Raw genomic sequence first — 19,673 nt, 5'->3', positions numbered from 1 at the left:
ACTCACACACGTTTTTAACTAAGACACCTTAAATGCCATCCTTTATGTCATTAAAACTTTATTAGAACTTCCAATTATTTTTAGGAGAAGCAGCATTCATTATAATGAAGAATACTTACGTTTGCAGACAGGAAAACTGTAAAATCCCATTGCACAGCGGCTACACTGACGGCCAATGACATTTGGCTTGCAAGGACACTGGCCCCCTTGGGGGTTACATGTGGAACTGGTAGATCCTGATGTGTCACAGTTGCATGGAAGGGCTCCATTATTATTGAAAGCGACCAAAGATTTGGCCACATCTTGACAGAACTGTGTGGAACTAAGAAAGCTAAAAGAAAAGAAAAACAGAAATGGATTAAAACCAGAAGCATGCTTAACACATTGTTATAAGAGTCAACTGTGAAGTACCATTGAGGCTACTAGTTTTCATAAAAAACAAACAGGTGCTCCCATCCATGACTGGTCCTTGTCTGGCACCTGATTTTACCAGATTAGTCTCTTGACCACCTGAATCTAAAAACTGGAACAAGCAGATTCAGTAAAAAGAAGGATGGATGTAAAGCAGTAGGCAATTCCTTCATTTAATGGACATTAACTAGACCTTATGTTTCTCCTTTCACTTACTGCATGTAAAGGAGTTTTAGAATGATACATAAAATTCTCAGACGCCATGTCAAACAGATGAAAACGTAACAATTGTCTTTACTAATTGAGTTTATTTAGGAGCAAATAACAAAAAATCACTCAAGTATTCACTCAAGTATTCAAGTGTTTAGCTTGATGTGAAAATGGACTGCATAAACAACAAAATAGTTTTCAAAAATATGAGTCTGCAATGACCTATGCAACATGTTGCCACCCTCTGATGTTGTGATGTTGATTTCAAGGATGTCATCTGAAATATGATATGATTCTGTCTTTTAAATAAATCTTGCTTTTAAATAAAAGCAAGATTTGTGGGACTTAAAGGCAAGAACCATCACAAGATGGCAGCACTACAAAACTTAAGAAACAAGGCCAAGTTACAAAGGCATTACATTTATCTTCTTCGTTTTCACCTCTTCCCACTACAATGTGGGATCCATGCACATGATCAGCCTTCATCATACAACTCAGACCTGCACCTCTTTCCCAGTTAAACCCTTTTCCTTCAAATTTTCTTTTATTTTATCTGTCCATGTCCTCTTTGGATAACCCTGTTTTCTCTTCCACTGTACTTCTATATCCATTACTACAGTATTTGCCCACATATTCAACTGTCTCTCCTCATCAAATCATGTTCATATCTGTTTCAAATACTTTCCTATACTTTCTTAGATATCTTTCGTACTATTTTTGTACTTCTGACTGTCTCATTTCTTATTCTCTCCTTCTTTGTAACTCCATATATCCATCTCAACATTCTCGTCTTTGCAGCATCCAACATCCTCCTTTAGTGCTCCCTTTACTGCCTCACATCCATACACATTTACTGGCCTCACCACTGTCTTAAAAACCTTACCTCTGACCTTTGCCTTGATTCTTTGATCACACAATACTGCTGATAATTTCTTCCAATTGTTCCATCCAAACTGCACTCTGTGGGTTATCTCTGCATCCAGTTATCCATCATGGGCTACCACTGATCCTAGGTATTTAAACTTAACCACTTTTTTCAATAGCTCTACCCGACGTCTAACTTTTGAATCCTGATCATAATAATGCACTGATCTGCTACAGAAAACTCCTTTTAAAGTTTTGTTTACATTTTTGCAAGTCACTGACTGATGCGGGTTTTTTAGATGGAAAAAGATATTGATATGTGGGCAGCAAAGATGGCCTATTACTGATAAATACTGAGGAACTATTGCTGGTGTGTTTAAGTACTAGCTTTCTGAGGAAAACATAAAGGCAAAGCAAGATTTTAGATGTATAATGTTTTCATAACAGCATGCTCTAATTTCTAATAATGGTTAAATAACTATTACTAATTGCAAAAATTGTAACAGTCTTTAAAAAACTGTTTCACAATACTGAAAATTGGCAGGCACATTAACTTGAACCTTATCAGTACATTTGCTTAACCCACTTTAACTCTCACTTTCACTTTCTTTCTTTCTCTGTCTTCCTCTTTCTGAAAGGAGGTGATACAATTTTTTTAGACATAAGACAAGTCAAGGTGTCAATATTTCTAGTTAACCAGTGGCAAGCTGTAGAGGAGGAAGAAGAGTACTGTATATGAAAGATTGGCAGATTTATATGTATTGAAAATTGAAAAACCACTGGTTGTACTAAAAAGAATATGCTATGGAACTTTTAAAATCCTTAATTATTAACTGTTTATATCTATTATAAAAAAAATCTTGAGAAGGAGATGAGCTGTGATCTTCTCGGAAGACACTTTGACGTCACGCGAGACAAGCCAGTGAGACAAAAGGACAGCTGCTGTTCCATCCTTTTAACACTAGAATTACCACAGCCTACGAGAAAACTCATAAATCCGTCCCACCTTAAATCCATTCGCACCTCTCCGTCAGCGGCTTTTGTTCTGTAAATGTGCCGATTAAGACAAGCAGCAAGCAGCCTACTATTCCATCCCCCCACTGTTGCAGAATGTTCACAAAGCTCTCCAAACTCATGCCTTGATTGATTATCTGGGAGTGAAGTGCTGGAGTTTTAGAGTGGAAATAATAGATCGTTATTTGGAACACATGCATTTCATGTGTGTTCAGTTTCTACAGTAATCTGTGTAAACATATTGTTAAAACAGAAACTTTTTCATATTTTAGTAATAAATGTTACAAAATGTAGGCATAAACTATAAAATGTATGAAGCCTGAAGTCCAAAGATCAAATAAACACTTTTACAAAAGGTTCAAGGATGATACAACAGCTTCTGTGGTGTAGCTGTAAGATTTGCTGACTTGTAATTAAAAGTCCCCGGTTCGATCCTGACTGCCTCCTATATTTGCCATTTTCAGTAGTGAGCTGCTCTTATTATTAATATTATACAGTAAACACATACATTTGGTTTGTGTCTGTAACAGCCGCTGTACATTTATAGGGCTTGTAAAAGTTACTGTTTTTTTTTCACGTTTATTCTCTCAGTCATGCATACTACCGCCCAACCCCCCCCCCCCAGGGATCTGATGCTGTTAGTTTTTATCTGAAACTGGGAATAACTGTAGATGTGAGTGGTGTTTTGAGGCAATGGAACTGGACATTCTCTGATCTTAATGGATAAAAGACATAGGTCTTTATGATATTTGGAATAACTCATTTTATGTTAACACGTGAGGAGCGGATAGAAATTGTGTTGATGTCTGGTGAACGCAGTAACCGGGTCATTGCAGCAGATTTCAATGCAAGACACCCTACGAGACCACCCATCTCCCATGCTACAGTTAGCAAACTGCTTGCTAAGTTTCGTGAAACTGGTTCAGTGTTGGATTTGCCAAAATGTGGACGCATGAAAACTGTCACTAATGAAGAAACATCAGTGGCTGTCCTAGCTTCATTCAGCAAGAGCCCACAGCGTAGCACTCGCCGCATGTCACTGGAGAGTGGCATTAGTCGAACATCCCTTCGGCGGATATTAGCTACTCACAAATGGCACCCTTACAAACTCCAGCTACTGCAGCATCTCAACGAGGATGACCCAGATTGGCGCACTGAATTTGCAGAATGGGCAAAACAAAAATTGGAACAGGACCCTCAGTTTTTGCAGAAGATTTTGTTCAGTGATGAGGCAAACTTTTATGTGAATGGTGAAGTTAACAAACAAAACCACCGCTATTGGTCTGACACTAACCCACATTGGATAGATCCCTCCAAGACTGTTGGAACAAAAAAATTGATGGTATGGTGTGGTATATGGGGTACAAAGATAGTGGGGCCATTCTTCATCAATGGAAACCTCAAGGCCACTGGATATGCGAAATTGCTACATGATGATGTGTTTCCCTCTTTATGCACTGAAGCTGGCACGTTCCCTGAGTTTTTCCAGCAAGATGGTGCACCACCACATTATGGGTGTCAGGTCCGAGCATTCCTAGATGAACAGTTTCCTGGAAAGTGGATTGGTCGTCGTGGGCCAGTTGAATGGCCCCCAAGGTCTCCCGATCTGACCCCCTTAGACTTTTATCTTTGGGGTCATCTGAAGGCAATTGTCTATGCTGTGAAGATACAAGATGTGCAGCACCTGAAACTACGGATACTGGAAGCCTGTGCTAGCATTTCTCCTGCGGTGTTGCTATCAGTGTGTGAAGAGTGGGAGAAGAGGGTTGCATTGACAATGCAACACAATGGGCAGCACATTGAACACATTTTATAAGTGGTCAGAAACTTGTAAATAACTCATGAAAGAATTAAGTTACGTTAAAACCAAGCACACCATTGTTTTTCTTGTGAAATTCCCAATAAGTTTGATGTGTCACATGACCCTCTTCCTATTGAAAAAACAAAAGTTGGATCCAAAATGGCCAACTTCAAAATGGCCACCATTGTCACCACCCATCTTGAAAAGTTTCCCCCCTCACATATACTAATGTGCCACAAACAGGAAGTTAATATCACCAACCATTCCCATTTTATTAAGGTGTATCCATATAAATGGCCCACCCTGTACATTTCGGAAAACATTGTGGCACGGATGCAACATTATTCATATTCATTTGCATAACATCTTGTGGTAGTAATCACTTACCACGTGTTTTTTTTTTTCCCCCGATCTTGCCAGTCTACATGTTGCTGTATGGTGATCTTTCTTTTGTACTCCAGGACATGCAGAGGAAAGAATAGTATAGAGGCAAGTTCAGCGCTATATTCAATCATCAGATTCAAATGTTAACGGTTTACACACACGCAAGAACCGTCCTTCCTACATTTACGACATGTGTACCTGTTGCAATGCGCACACTTCTCTCTGTGCTGTTGTTTCTATTACACACCTGAAAGAAAGAGACAATATATCTGACATTATAATATAGTATATATATATATCCATCCATCCATCCATTTTCCAACCCGCTGAATCCGAACACAGGGTCACGGGGGTCTACTGGAGCCAATCCCAGCCAACACAGGGTACAAGGCAGGGAACCAATCCTGGGCAGGGTGCCAACCCACTGCAGGACATATATATATAACTTTTACAAGTACCATAAATTTATACCCAATGTCCCATATATTTGTCAGAGGTGCAGGTCTGAGCTGTATGATGAAGGCTGATCATGTGCATGGATCCCACATTGTAGCGCATAGAGGTGAAGAAGAAGAAGAAGAAGATAAATGTAATGCCTTTGTAACTTGGCCTTGTTTCTTGTGTCTCTTTCTTTTTTTTTCTCCGTGCTGCAAGAACCGTCCTTCCTACATTTATGACGTGTACCTGTTGCAATGCGCACACTTCTCTCTATGTTGTGGTTTCTATTACATTGAAAGAGCACTTGACACTGACTCAGTTTACTTTCCTGGGGAAGTGGCTGTCTTGGAACAGAAGCTTGTCGATGTTGCATCCTCCTTTTCTTTTTCCATCGCCTTTTCTAGTAAGGCGAGCCATGAACACTCTTCTTTTCTCAGTGGCCTCCGTGCATGCCTTGCGCAGCACTGAGAAAAAAAAAAAAGAAAAAAAGAAAGACAAATATATAGGACATTGGGCATAAATGTATGGTACTTTTAAAAGTTAGCTTTTTTCAGTTTTATTCTCTTAATCACGATCACACTCTAAAACCCCACCCCTCCTGATCTGACTCTAAGTAACAGCGCCAGCATAAATTCACAAACGAACAGCGTCAGATCGGGTGTGAATTTATGCTGGTGCTGTTACTTAGAGTCAGATCAGGAGGGGTGGGGTTTTAGAGTGTGATCGTGATTAAGAGAATAAAACTGAAAAAAGCTAACTTTTAAAAGTACCATACATTTATGCCCAATGTCCTATATATTTGTCTTTCTTTTTTTTTCTCAGTGCTGCGCAAGGCATGCACGGAGGCCACTGAGAAAAGAAGAGTGTTCATGGCTCGCCTTACTAGAAAAGGCGATGGAAAAAGAAAAGGAGGATGCAACATCGACAAGCTTCTGTTCCAAGACAGCCACTTCCCCAGGAAAGTAAACTGAGTCAGTGTCAAGTGCTCTTTCAATGTAATAGAAACCACAACATAGAGAGAAGTGTGCGCATTGCAACAGGTACACATGTCATAAATGTAGGAAGGACAGTTCTTGCAGCACGGAGAAAAAAAAAGAAAGAGACACAAGAAACAAGGCCAAGTTACAAAGGCATTACATTTATCTTCTTCTTCTTCACCTCTTTGCACTACAATGTGGGATCCATGCACATGATCAGCCTTCATCATACAGCTCAGACCTGCACCTCTGACAAATATATGGGACATTGGGTATAAATTTATGGTACTTGTAAAAGTTAGCTTTTTTCAGTTTTATTCTCTCAATCACGATCATGCTCTAAACCCCCCCACCCCCCGCCCCTCCTGATCTGACTCTAAGTAACAGCGCCAGCATAAATTCACACCCGATCTGACGCTGTTCGTTTTCAAATAATATTGCATTAATGCGATAATGTTTTCTGATTGGTACTATTCAGGTCATAAAATGATTTCTTCAAAATGTCACATATATTGTCTCTTTCTTTCAGGTGTAATAGAAACCACAGCACAGAGAGAAGTGTGTGCATTGCAACAGGTACACATGTTGTAAATGTAGGAAGGACGGTTCTTGTGTGTGTGTAAACTGTTAACATTTGAATCTGATGATTGCATATAGCGCTGAACTTACCTCTGTACTATTCTATCCTCTGCATGTCCTGGAGTACAAAAGAAACAGCGCTATACAGCAACATGTGGGGACTGGCAAGATCGGGGAAAAAAAAAAACACACAAAACATGCAGTCAGTGATCACTACCGCAAGATGTTATGCGAATGAATATGAATACTATGAATAATGTTGCATCCGTGCCACAATGTTTTCCGAAATGTACTATACCGGTCATAAAATGACTTATTCCAAATATCATAAAGACCTATGTCTTTTATCCATCCAGATCAGAGAATGTCCAGTTCCATTGCCTCAAAACACCACTTACATCTACAGTTATTCCCAGTTTCAGATAAAAACTAACAGTGTCAAATCCCTGAGTTGGGGAGAGGGGGTGGTCGGTAGAATGCATCTTGGTCGTGACTGAGAGAATAAAAGTGAAAAAAAAGGTAACTTTTACAAGTTCTATAAATGTACAGCAGCTGTTACAGACACAAACCAAATATATGTGTGTACTGTATAATATTAACAATAAGAGTAGCTCACTACTGAAAATGGCAAATATAGGAGGCAGTTGGGATCGAACCGGGGACTCTTGATTACAAGTCAGCAAATCTTACTGCTACGCCACGGAAGCTGTAGTATCGTCCTTGAACCTTTTGTGAAAATGTTTATTTGATCTTTGGTTCAGGTTTCACACATTCTATAGTTTATGCCTACATTTTGTAACACTTATTACTAAAATTTGAAAAAGTTTCTGTTTTAACAATATGTTTATACAGAATACTGTAGAAATGGAACACACATGAAATGCATGTGTTCCAAATAACGATCTATTATTTCCACTCTAAAACTCCAGCACTTCACTCCCAGATAATCAATCAAGGCATGAGCTGGGAGAACTTTGTGCATGTTCTGCAACAGTGGGGGGATGGAATAGCAGGCTCCTTGCTGCTTGTCTTAATCGGTACATTTACAGGACAAAAGCCGCTGATGGAGAGGTGTGAACGGATTTAAGGTGGGCAGGATTTACGAGTTTTCTCGTAGGCTCTGGTAATTCTAGTATTAAATGATCGATGCGCAGAGCGACAAGCAAAACACGCAGCTCGCCAGAAGATGATCCAATCGCATCTCCTTACCGTGCATTCATGCCCCCCACCCACCCCCCCACCCCTTAACAAAAAGCAAACAGCAGAGACGTAATGTGGCAAAAGGACAGCTGCTGCACAGACATTTAAATGATCAACAAGCAGCGCAACAAGCACAACTCACAGCTCACCAGCAGCAGCAGCAAGACAACAGCTGATTCGACCACATCTCCTTAGCTGCGTTCAGCTCCCCCACTTCACAACGCGAGCAGCATTATACATCCCGCAAAAAAGAGATTTAACTATGCCAGGGGCCGGAAATAAAGGACAAAGAGTAGATGACAAAGTAGAGCATCGTAAAGAATTCAAAAATGTTGGCATGGTACACATGCACAGCAGGTTAGAGATAATGGAAGTACGAAAATACCAAAGTTTCAAAAAAAAGGATAGGAAAGATCACATTAGCGCAAACAAACGGAAATTATTACTCGGTGAAATAACGGAACAGCGAAAAGAGATTGAATATATTGTTCGGATTTAAACTTTAAGCAGGAGACTTGTAGATCATTTAATTCGTGTTACCAGCTAGAATTAAAAGATTCCAAAAATGTGGTTACGGTATGAAGTCCCGTGAGACTTTTAACATGAGATTCTTTCAAGTCACGCCCTACTTACAACTATTTTCAAACAAGACCACAGTCATCTAACCTCAGTCGTATGAAGGCTTTTGTCAGACACACTTCCTGCACTCTCAGCTCTTATAAAATTTTATCAGGACAATAATTTTATACATTCGAGATGACAAGTCAACGACAAAGTGAAGAAGAAAGAGCATGGACAAACAATCGAGAAAGTCGTTTTATTTATCAGAGAGAAAGAAACGATATTCACTCACAGGCAGTTATACGTTGCATTGTCACAATGTAAGTCCAAACACGGAATCAACGCAATCTTGAAGAAAAGTATTGTTTTTACAAAAGTTTTAAAGTAAAAGTGAAAATAATGCATATGTAACAATTCCCATGAAAATAACAATCTCTTTAAATTGTATATCCGGTAAACCAAACATGAGGGTGGGCGAACAAAGCGAGGAGGGCTGGAGCCCCCTAGTATTTTAAAAATAAATAAATTTGTAAAAAAAAAAAACAATAACTAAGCTTATTCATGAATAAATATGACAAACTGTAGCATAACCTAAAAAGTACTAGAACTGGACGTAACTCCTTCATTTGTGTGTTTCCCTTTATCCTGTTTTTTATTTTCAGCTTTGTACTTAAACTATACAAAGCATATATCAATGATTGTGTTGCTGCTGAATCTTGCTCCATAAGCCAGCTACAGTAATTCATTAATGATTTTATTAGTATTCATCCATCTCCTAGGTTTACAGTCAATGTTTCTACTACAGCGCTACCATTTTTACATATCAGTCTTTCTATCAGCTTTCCAGAACTTAAACCCTCTGTCTATTATAAGCCATTGGCACACAAAGTTACCTTCTCTAAAGCATCTTCCATCCAGTCTCTGCTGTGTCTGCAGTGATGAGGTTGACGTTTGTAATGAAACATTCAGAATGAGGAGTTTCTTCATAGACAGAGGATACCATTCTTTTTTGTTTTGGGCAGAGCCCTCAATCAATCCAGGAGTAGACCTCATAACATCCACTCTAAGAAGAATCCCAATAATGAAACCCACATTCCACTGGCCATTCCATTTCACCCCAACAATGTATTTCTCCCACAGGTCATTAAACAGAATTTCTTTATTTTGCAGACTGATCCTTTTACAGGAACCTCTTTTCCTAACCCTCCCTTCTGTTGATCAACTAACCTACTGTGGCAGGTGGCCGGGTGCGGCCCTCAATCAGCCGCCTATATAACGAGCCGCCGCCCTACAATCAAGGCTGGAGTCGGGTGAGGAGGTGGACGAGGTCAGAGGAGGTGGCAAGGAGAGGCCCTGAGTGTTTGTGAGGAGAAGAAAGTGGCTGCTGGAAGCCTGGACTTTGGGAGTCGGTGGGGATTTGTTGTGTGGTGCACTTAAGACTGTTGTATATAGGGTGAAATGTATAATAAACGTGTGGTGATGGACTGCAACGTGTCTGCCTGTCTGTGTCCGGGAGCACCCTTTCACACTAAACACATTTCTCACCCACTACTCACTTCACAGAAGACAGCCACATTCTCTACCAGGCACTCTAAGCTGTAACAGGAACCGCTGTGTCACTTGCAAATGTCACAGCAATACCATTGTATCTGGTCCCTCTGGTAAACTCAATATTAAACAAAGAGCCTCTTGTCAGTCTCAAAATCGCATATACATTTCTTGTAGGTATATATATTTCTATACATTGTATACACATTTCTGAATGTCTAGTCATCTACATAGGTGAAACAGGCAGATGGCTAGCAGGCTGTTTCACAGAGCATGTTTGAGTTATTAAAACCACAGACCTTGCAAAGCCTATTGTAGAACAGTTCACATCCTTTGATCATAAACACACCGATTTCTCTGTTTGTGCTCTTTCACATGATTTTAAAGACTCTTTGCAAAGAAAAACAGAAGAAGCTAAGCTCATTCTCACCCTAGGTTCACACATTTCTCCAGTTCTTAATGACTGATTAACTTTTTAATCTTTTCCTTTTAATCATCTCTAATGACAATTTTTTACATCTATTCTCTCCCTTTTGCCTTTCATCTGCCCAGGTGTTTTACCTCTACCCCCAAACCCCCCATCCAAACCAACTACACCCCTGCATGTTACCTGCCTTTTCCTTTTGAGCTGGACACCTGATGCAGGCTATACAGCTGAAACACTGTGTCTTTTACTGTCTTTTCTTTTCAGCGTGGAAATAACCTTTAACCTTTTCTTTAGCAGTCCAAAGAAAAGAAAGCAGCCCTTGGAACCTAATAAACCAAACTTGCTTGTGTTTGAGGATGTGAGTGGAACACCGGAGGAAAATCTAAAAAGACACAGGAGAACCTGGAGACTCTACAAGCCAACAATTGGGTGCAGGATTTAGATCCCAGCCGCTGAATTCATGAAGCAGCACTGCTAATGACTACATAACCTCAGTTAGTAGGTTTTCTGTTTAAAAGACAGCTCAGCTTTTTATATGGAGAGAAATAACTAAGCATTTAGTTGTAAAATAGATAAACAAAAGCCAAGTGAGCGGTAAGTGCCATAGCATGAGATAAAGAAGGCATAAATTATTCCATTAAGGTATTTATTAAGGCAGCATGGAGGTGCAGAGTTAATGAAATTGTTTGAATCCTTGTCTTGTCGCTTTCTTTGTGAAGACTGCTCATTTTGTATTTGTCTGAGGTTCATTGCCGATTCTATATTAGCTTGGTGTGACAGAATGGGAATGTGTGTGAGAATGTGCCCTGTGATGGGGCTGACACCTAGGTAAGGATTTGTCGTTGCATGTATCCAATGCTGTGGGCCCCTACAACCCTGATATTGGATGAAATGAAAAAAGATGATGCATTTTTACAACAAGAAACAAATTATTAACCATTCAAGAGGTTACAAACTTACTCAATATAGAAGCTGTTTTCACCACAGTTGTTGATGAAATCAAAGGATAGGTCCAAAGGTTTTTCACTGAGGATATCAGGGCTGTAATTATCCACAGGAACAACCAAGATGTAATCCTGTAACACAATGAATCTTATGAGCTGCTTATCTGTTTTTAAACAAAGTTAACATTTACAGGAAAGAACAGATTCTTTTATGATAAGAATGAAAGTGATGACAGTACCCAAGACAGTAAAATGCAACAAATCAACTTAGGCATACAAATGTTAAAAATAGAAAAGTTACATTTAAAGTCAGTAGATTTAAACTTTAATTTTTTTTAATAATTGCTTAAATTATTTTCTTACCACTAGTAACGTTTTCCCATGTGGCACCTTTAGGGTGATTAATAGCTCCTGATCAGGTATATCTAGGGCTATGCGGTTATCTGCAATCACCTGGTCACGGCAGCCATAGATATGTGGGCAGAAAACAGCACTGAAGGAGCCTAATAAGCAAAAAACACATTTGTATGTTATCTTAGAATGTTCTTTTTAATCAATAAAGACAAGTTAAAAAGAACTGTCACAGTCCAATTTTTTATCATCATGATGGCTTATGAATTAAAACTGCATCCCTGGTCTTTGAAGCTTTTTCTTGGTCTCATTCGACAGCTCATGCAATGACACGTGCAACCCATGAATTTTACGATTGGGGCACGGCGGGACTGAAACCGGGCTCTGAGTCCTCTTCATGGCTGGCACAGACATGGCAATGTGCCTTTGTTGCCTGGTGGCATGATCATGCGTTAATTCAATAGTTTGATCTGTGACACACACATCATGATCCAAGAATTGAAGGTGAGGCATCAGTTATGCCATGTTCCACTTTGACATGACATACACAGCCACGTGCTTTAACTCCTTCTCCCATCTAGTGAAGATGTGGCAGCATGTATTGTCTCATAGAAATGGAGGCACACATGCCTCCATGAGGCATATTGTACATACTGCTGCTGCGTACCTCGGGCTGACATGAAAACACCTAGACAGGAAGTAGCCACGTTGCCTCAGACTAACAAGAAAACAATAGCACTAAAACATAACAGACGTGTGGGTAAAAAACTTTTTCAAGCATACTACACCGACCACTTCAATTCCCTCTCACTGCACAACATACGAACTTCATCTCCAAGTAAAGTGACACATGCTAACTAACAGTGAGATCACATGAAACCCTCAATTGATAAACCAACTACAAACATTTCTTCTCATTTGCTTAAAAAGGTACAGGCTTTCATTAACTGAAACAGCCATTATGCCCAAGCCTTTACAAATGAAAGGTAAGTTGGAGCAGCACAAAAACTACAATTACAGATGGACAGCAGACAGGTTCAAGAAGTTACAAAGTACTTTCTCACCGCTCTTATACAACACCCATGCTGTTTTAGCACACAGCACTTTGTACATTTAATTACTACTACTTAACTACTAAAACAAATTACAAGTTGAGTATCCCTAATCCAAGGTTCCAAAATTTGAAACTTTTTTGAGCGCCAACATGATGCCACCTATGTTGTCTATTTTTATTTTTTACTGTTGAGAGGATGTGAACAACATTTGTGCAGCTTCATCGCTCAGGATAACAAAATTAAAACTACAAACCTTCACCTAAAGAAAAAAGAAGCTGAGTAAGGTACATGCTAGAATTTGGAAGACCACATATAGGTCATCAGATGTTAAGACCCAACATCACTAGTGCGTGAAAATAATATAAAATTAATTAATGAAACTAGTCAAGAAGTTTGTTAAATGGTGTGACTCAAGCCACCTACACCTAAACACCAGCAAAACCAAGGAGATGGTGGTGGATTTTAGGAGACCCAGACCCCTCATGGACCCCGTGATCATCAGAGGTGACTGTGTGCAGAGGGTGCAGACCTATAAATACCTGGGAGTGCAGCTGGATGATAAATTGGACTGGACTGCCAATACTGATGCTCTGTGCAAGAGAGGACAGAGCCGACTATACTTCCTTAGAAGGCTGGCGTCCTTCAACATCTGCAATAAGATGCTGCAGATGTTCTATCAGACGGTTGTGGCGAGTGCCCTCTTCTACGCAGTGGTGTGCTGGGGAGGCAGCATAAAGAAGAAGGACACCTCACGCCTGGACAAACTGGTGAGGAAGGCAGGCTCTATTGTAGGCATGGAGCTGGACAGTTTGACATCCTTGGCAGAGCAACAGGCACTCAGCAGGCTCCTGTCAATCATGGAGAATCCACTGCATCCACTAAACAGTATCATCTCCAGACAGAGGAGCAGCTTCAGCGAAAGACTGCTGTCACTGTCCTGCTCCACTGACAGACTGAGGAGATTGTTCCTCCCCCACACTATGCGACTCTTCAATACCACCCTGGGGGGTAAACGTTAACATTATACAAAGCTATTGTCTGTTTTACCTGCATTTTTTATCACTCTTTAATTTAATATTGTTTTTTATCAGTATGCTGCTGCTGGAGTATGTGAATTTCCCCTTGGGATTAATAAAGTATCTATCTATCTACCTATCTATCTGTCTATCTAAAACAACATACTTGAACAATTGTATTGTGTCCAAGCATTCGTAAGTCAGAGTTTGATATGTTTAAAAAACACTGTCCCCTGCTGCCAGGGATGGCCATACACGACTGCCTAGTTCGCTGATATGGCTGAGCCAACCCTGACAGCAGGCATGAAGGAGTGAAGGATGGCTGAGATATTCCTGACCTGTTGGCCAGCTCCCTGAGAATAATCTGACGAAAAAACAAAAAAGTGTTGCAGTGCAAATATCCAGCATTGGCCCTCTTAAAAGGGCACTAAAAGAGAGTCTGTTTATCAGTTTGTCTGTTTTACTTGTAAACTTGATAGATAGATAGATAGATAGATAGATAGATAGATAGATAGATAGATAGATAGATAGATAGATAGATAGATAGATAGATACATACTTTATTAATCCCAACACTTGTTAAGCATTTTAGCCTTGTATCCTCTTGAAATCTCTTATGGACATTTGATAGATTTGTGTCTTTTTTCAAGATTTGTACTGTATTTATTATTTTTGTGTGTTTCATACAGTGTATGTTTTTTGGTAAAAAACAAGTACCGGTACTGCATAAATAAAATGATAAACAATATTTAGAATATCTAGCTGGTACACTGAAAAAGAAACAAACATTGAATAATTTTTGAGAATACATATTTTTTATAGACAATGGATAAAGGTACTATTTTTAAATAAAGCTTTATTTCAGATAAGTACATTATAGAAGAAATAATATAATATAAGACTTCTCTGCATCTGGTTATGCAAGAGCTTAGTGCAAAATTTTTTCTTAACTAGATAAAGGAAACAAAAAATTAGTATTGGTATCGGTCGATCCAGTAACATGATATCAGTAATCGGTATTGGCTCTAAAAAAAACTGTTCAGCGCATTCCTAGCTTACACATACACACTTACAAGTCATTAAAATGAAGACACCTCTCCTCATTTGCTTTGAAAACAAAATTTCATTGACAGTAACAAAGTTGAATAACGCAAAAAGCAAAATGCACAGACAGATGGCAGTCAACTTCAACAAGTAAAAATGTGCTTCCTCTAATATTACCAACAAGTTCTGGCAAACTTTTTCAGTGGTTTATATGCAGTATAAACAGCCCATAAGACCCTGCATTGATAAGGCCATAAGTCATAATCACATTTATCATTATATTGGTAGACTTTACCCCTTTCAATGTCCTTATATTGAGGACTGGAGGTGCGTGTGTTAAATTAGTTACAACGTAAATTACAAAGTAACATTTCACTGATGCTATAATTACTATTGTATTGCCCATTACTCGCTGTAGTGACCTAGTATCTCTAAATGACAAGGTTAGAGATTTAAAACCCAACAAAGATTCAGTGTGTATCCCTGAGGCAGTTGTATGGCTGACCAGTTTTACAACTGTACACAAAACAATCACAGGTAAAGTACAGTCAGCAATTTGAATTCATTGTATGCAGTCATAACAATCACAGCTTGTAAATCATTTCTTCCACATATTTAAAACATCCTTCTCTCACTAATAGAACAAATAGGTTAATTGCAGTGAAACAATGCTTTACTACTAGTCTATGAAGAGTACGTTGACAAGCACTTTCATAGCAGATCATTCAAAAACGTAGCCTCACTGCAGAAAGCAACCCACTAGAGAATGTGCCAAGTTTAACTTATGCGTAGCTAGTTCTGCAGAGCAAACTGTGTCTTAACTTGAATCAACAAAGAAAACCTCATACAACGGTTGGTCATACAGTAGAACTGACAGATAAATCGTGTTCTCTCCTTGGGAGGTATGACAGACGACCAGGGATCTTTCCTGTTGTAAAGGAAGGCACTGCCTTCCCCAGAGCACTAGATGGCAGCCCCGCTGGGTTGCAGCAGTGCCTCAGATTCTCACAGGATTCCATGGGAGTAGGAGTTTGGCACAGCCCTGTTGGGTTTCGTGGGGGCTGCCAGGGGGAGCTGCAGAGCTCTGCTTTGGGCTTCCACCACACCTGGGAGTACTTCCATAAAATGCTGATGGGCTACCTGAGGTGTTTCCAGGTGCAGCATAAAAGGGACCACCTCACTTCACCTAAGGAGTCAGAGTTGGGAGGAAGAGGGACAAAGCTTGCCAGTGGAGGAGTGGAGACGAAGGCAGAGAGAAAAAGAGAAGAAAAGTGCTGTGTGCTGTTTATTGTAGAGTGTTTGGTTCTGGTGGGAGACGGGTGAAAAGCGTTTCCCCCTTGGAAATAAAGCCTTGTTTGTTGCAGGGACTTGTATCTGGTGTCTGTCTGGGTTGGGTTTGGGGAGCTGGTGTGACTCATGGTGTCCACAATGGTTATATATCTGCTGTTAGATAAAGGAGTGATTTATTCAGTTAATTTCAGTAATGAATGAAACTTCAACCGGCTAACTAAACAAGTTATTAGGGGGAAAATAGCTTTTAGCTACATGAGAGTGAGCACTATCTGACCTCTGATATATCTTCAGTTCTGTGGCTGCATATATGGTACACTACAAGAATCAACATGCATCTAAACTGCACAGAAAACTGTCAATATTCTTTTGAGTGCCATTCCAGAGGAGTACCAAGGCATGTAATTGTTCCCAGCAAACAGGAAACTCCCAGTAAGGGCAGGTCATAAATTTGTATTGATTAATTTCCTAATCTTTATACAAACCCTGTGCTGCCATTACCAATCAGACCGCTTAAAAATTTTCTTGCATCAACCTGGGCCAGCCTCAGAACAAATTTAGCAAGGGGCATTGGGTTTCATGAAGGGCTGATGCATGATTATGATACATGCCTGAGAGTACATACACGTCAGATTAATGCAAACACATCTTCATCCTGAACAATTCAACTCCACACATTCTATTTTGCCTATGACACCCAAAGTCTAGCACCTATAAGCTAATACATACAAAAATCCCAATATGCAACACTGAATATACAATTCAGATCAATGAATGATCATAAAATAAACCAAAACAAAAATAAACACAAAAAAAATAATTTTAGGCATAAAACCTCAAAGATGACTCATTCATTTAGCCTACCACTACATGATGCTAACAACATTTCTAAAATAATGCCATTAATGCATCTTCAGCTTAATATTTAGCTTTTACAACACTTCACCGTAGACAACGTAAACTGCACCAAGGGTGTTATGTGATATTGCTATGTTAAAACACATAAATGAAGACATTTGTTAAATCACCAAGCTCATCTTTAAAACAGTTGAATTTGAAGAGACTGCCAAATGAACTTCTGTAGTAGTCATATAAATAAAATCACAACGCATCACTGGCTGTAAAAATTATATGCACATGGACGTCCCCTGTCTCATAACCACTGTTATACTTACTGAGCATTCAATGAGAGATGTTAACTCACCCATCCAAGGCCTTCCACCATCAACTACAACTGCAACAGGGAATGTGGCATGTTCAGGTTGCAAATAATGAATAACAACCACATATTGTCCAGCATTTGAGATGCGTGTATTAAATGTAAGCTGATTCTGTCAAAAAGAAAAAACGTCTCAATTTATAATTTAACACAGTATATTCAAAAATTTGATGAATGAACTATTACTGGTAAAATCAAATTTTCTGCAAAGGAAAACCAAATTATGCAAAAAAGAAGAGTTACCCTTAAGTACAACTGAATTCAGCATGCCTGCAATCGGTTAACTGTATATTATCTAACTGTTACATTTGTCTATGTTTCTGAATTTGTTTTAATGCTTAAAAGTATAGAACTTAATTTGTAAGTCAATCTAGCTAATAGATAACCATAACTTGGTCACAGTTGTAACTTATAAATCTAATAATGTTTTTTTATTTATAATTTTATTGATTTTATTGTAATCATTCCACACAAGTAGATCAATTTTTACAAAAAAATTGGATTGAAACAAATCAACCCCCACCCCTGAGAAAGAGAGCATGGCCAACAGACTAAAACTTAAAAATAGTAAAAATAAATAAATTGACGAGTTTATTAGGGGGATACAGATAAATGGAGAAGAAAAAGAAATGGGGAGAGAATCTACCTCCTCAGTGCTTTAAGAGCTTATTTTAAAATATCATTAGATCCTGCCAGGTTTTGAAAAAGTTCTGCACAGATCCTCTAAGTGAGAATTTGATTTTTTCCAATTTCAAATAATATAAAACATCAGTTACCCACTGACTTAAAAGAGAAGATTTAGGATTTTTCCAGTTTAGCAAAATAAGTTTATGTGCAATAGTGTAGTAATGGCAATCACAGTTTGTTTGTCCTTTTCCACTTTGAGCCCATCTGGAAGAACACCAAACACAGCTGTTAGTGGGTTAGGAGTGATTGTGACACCAAGGCTGTCTGAAAGGCACTTAAAAATATTTGTCCAGAATGATGTTAATTTGGTGCAGGCCCAAAACATGTGACTCAGTGAGGCCGGAACTTGATTGCAGCGTTCACAGGTTGGATCTTGCCCTGGAAACATTTTGGACAATTTCAAGCGAGACAGATGTGCTCGATATATAATTTTGAGTTGAATAATTGTATGCTTTGCGCATATGGAGCTCAAATGAAATCTCTACATTGCTACCTTCCACTCCTTTTATGATATGTTGAGTGAGAGATCCTTTTCCCATTGTCCTCTTGGATCTTTGAAAGGGAGGGACTGTAAAATATTTTTATATATTGCAGAAATGCTATCTGAGTCCTCAAGACTGAGCGATACTTTTTCCAGCATAGAGGAAAGTGGTAGATGGGGAAAAATGGCGCAGGTTCTGTTTGACAAAGTTTCTAATTTGAAGATAGTGAAAGAAATGTGTTGCTGGAAAATTACATTTGGAATGTAATTGTTCATAGGATGCAAAGATGTTGTCTATATAAAGATCTCTAAGCAATTTAATCCCAAATGTTTTCCAGATTTTAAAAACTGCATATGTTTGAGAGGATTGAAAAAGGTGGTTCTTATGCAGAGGTACCACAGATAAAAGATTCTCCATCTTAAAATGCTTTCTACATTGGTTCCATATTCTGAGTGAATGAAGCACAATTGGGTTATTAGTATATTGGCGATAACTTACATTTATTGGGGCACAAAGCAGGGAATATAGAGTAATACTGCAGGATTTTATTTCTATTGCGGGCCAAGCCTATGTATTTTCATCTTTTTGTGTCCATGTCCAGGTTTTTATAGGTTGTGTGTTTGCTGCCCAGTAGTAAAACTGAAAGTTAGGTAGAGCCATGTCACCTTCTGTCTTAGGTCTTTGTAGAGTCGCTCTTTGGATAAGTGGATGTTTTAGGTTCCAAATAAATGAGGTTATGGTTGAATCTAATTGCTTAAAGAATGATTTATTGATGTATACTGGAATGTTTTGAAATAAAAAGAGAAGCTTAGGAAGGATATTCATCTTAACAACGTTAATTCTTCCAGCTAGAGTGAGATGGAGGGTTGATCATCTATGCAAGTCTTGTTTAATTTTTTTCCATACAGTCGGCAAAATTTTGTTGATAAACAGCTTTATGTTTACTGGTGATGTTTACCCCTAAGTATTTAAACTGATCTGAAATAATAAAAGTGAAGGTATCCAATCTAATATTGTATGCTTGAGAATTCACTGGAAAGAGCACACTTTATTTTCAAATTAATTCTGAGACCAGAGATCTTTTGAAATTCTGTAAGTGCTGTTAAAACTGCAGGCACAGTATTTTGTGTGTCTGTTATATACAAAACCATATCATCTGCATATAGAGAAA

At 38.8% G+C, this 19,673-nt stretch overlaps 1 protein-coding gene across 3 annotated transcripts in view; it reads right to left on the bottom strand.

Annotated features, from left to right (window-relative positions):
* Window positions 1-19,673, bottom strand: part of LOC114653392 (laminin subunit alpha-3-like) — a 403,128-nt gene that overhangs the window by 94,131 nt on the left and 289,324 nt on the right. For all 3 annotated transcript variants that reach the window (XM_051928867.1, XM_051928866.1, XM_028803680.2), the window contains exons 31-34: window positions 17,319-17,445; window positions 11,722-11,861; window positions 11,375-11,490; window positions 120-331 (exon numbers count right to left, since the gene is read on the bottom strand). In XM_051928867.1, the coding sequence (XP_051784827.1) occupies window positions 120-331; window positions 11,375-11,490; window positions 11,722-11,861; window positions 17,319-17,445 (595 nt within the window). The remainder of the gene's footprint in view (window positions 1-119; window positions 332-11,374; window positions 11,491-11,721; window positions 11,862-17,318; window positions 17,446-19,673) is intronic.

The sequence above is a fragment of the Erpetoichthys calabaricus genome, chromosome 6, assembly GCF_900747795.2.
Source record: "Erpetoichthys calabaricus chromosome 6, fErpCal1.3, whole genome shotgun sequence".
In the NCBI taxonomy this organism is placed as follows: Eukaryota; Metazoa; Chordata; class Cladistia; order Polypteriformes; family Polypteridae; genus Erpetoichthys; species Erpetoichthys calabaricus.
This window is presented reverse-complemented; position numbering and strand designations above follow the sequence as displayed.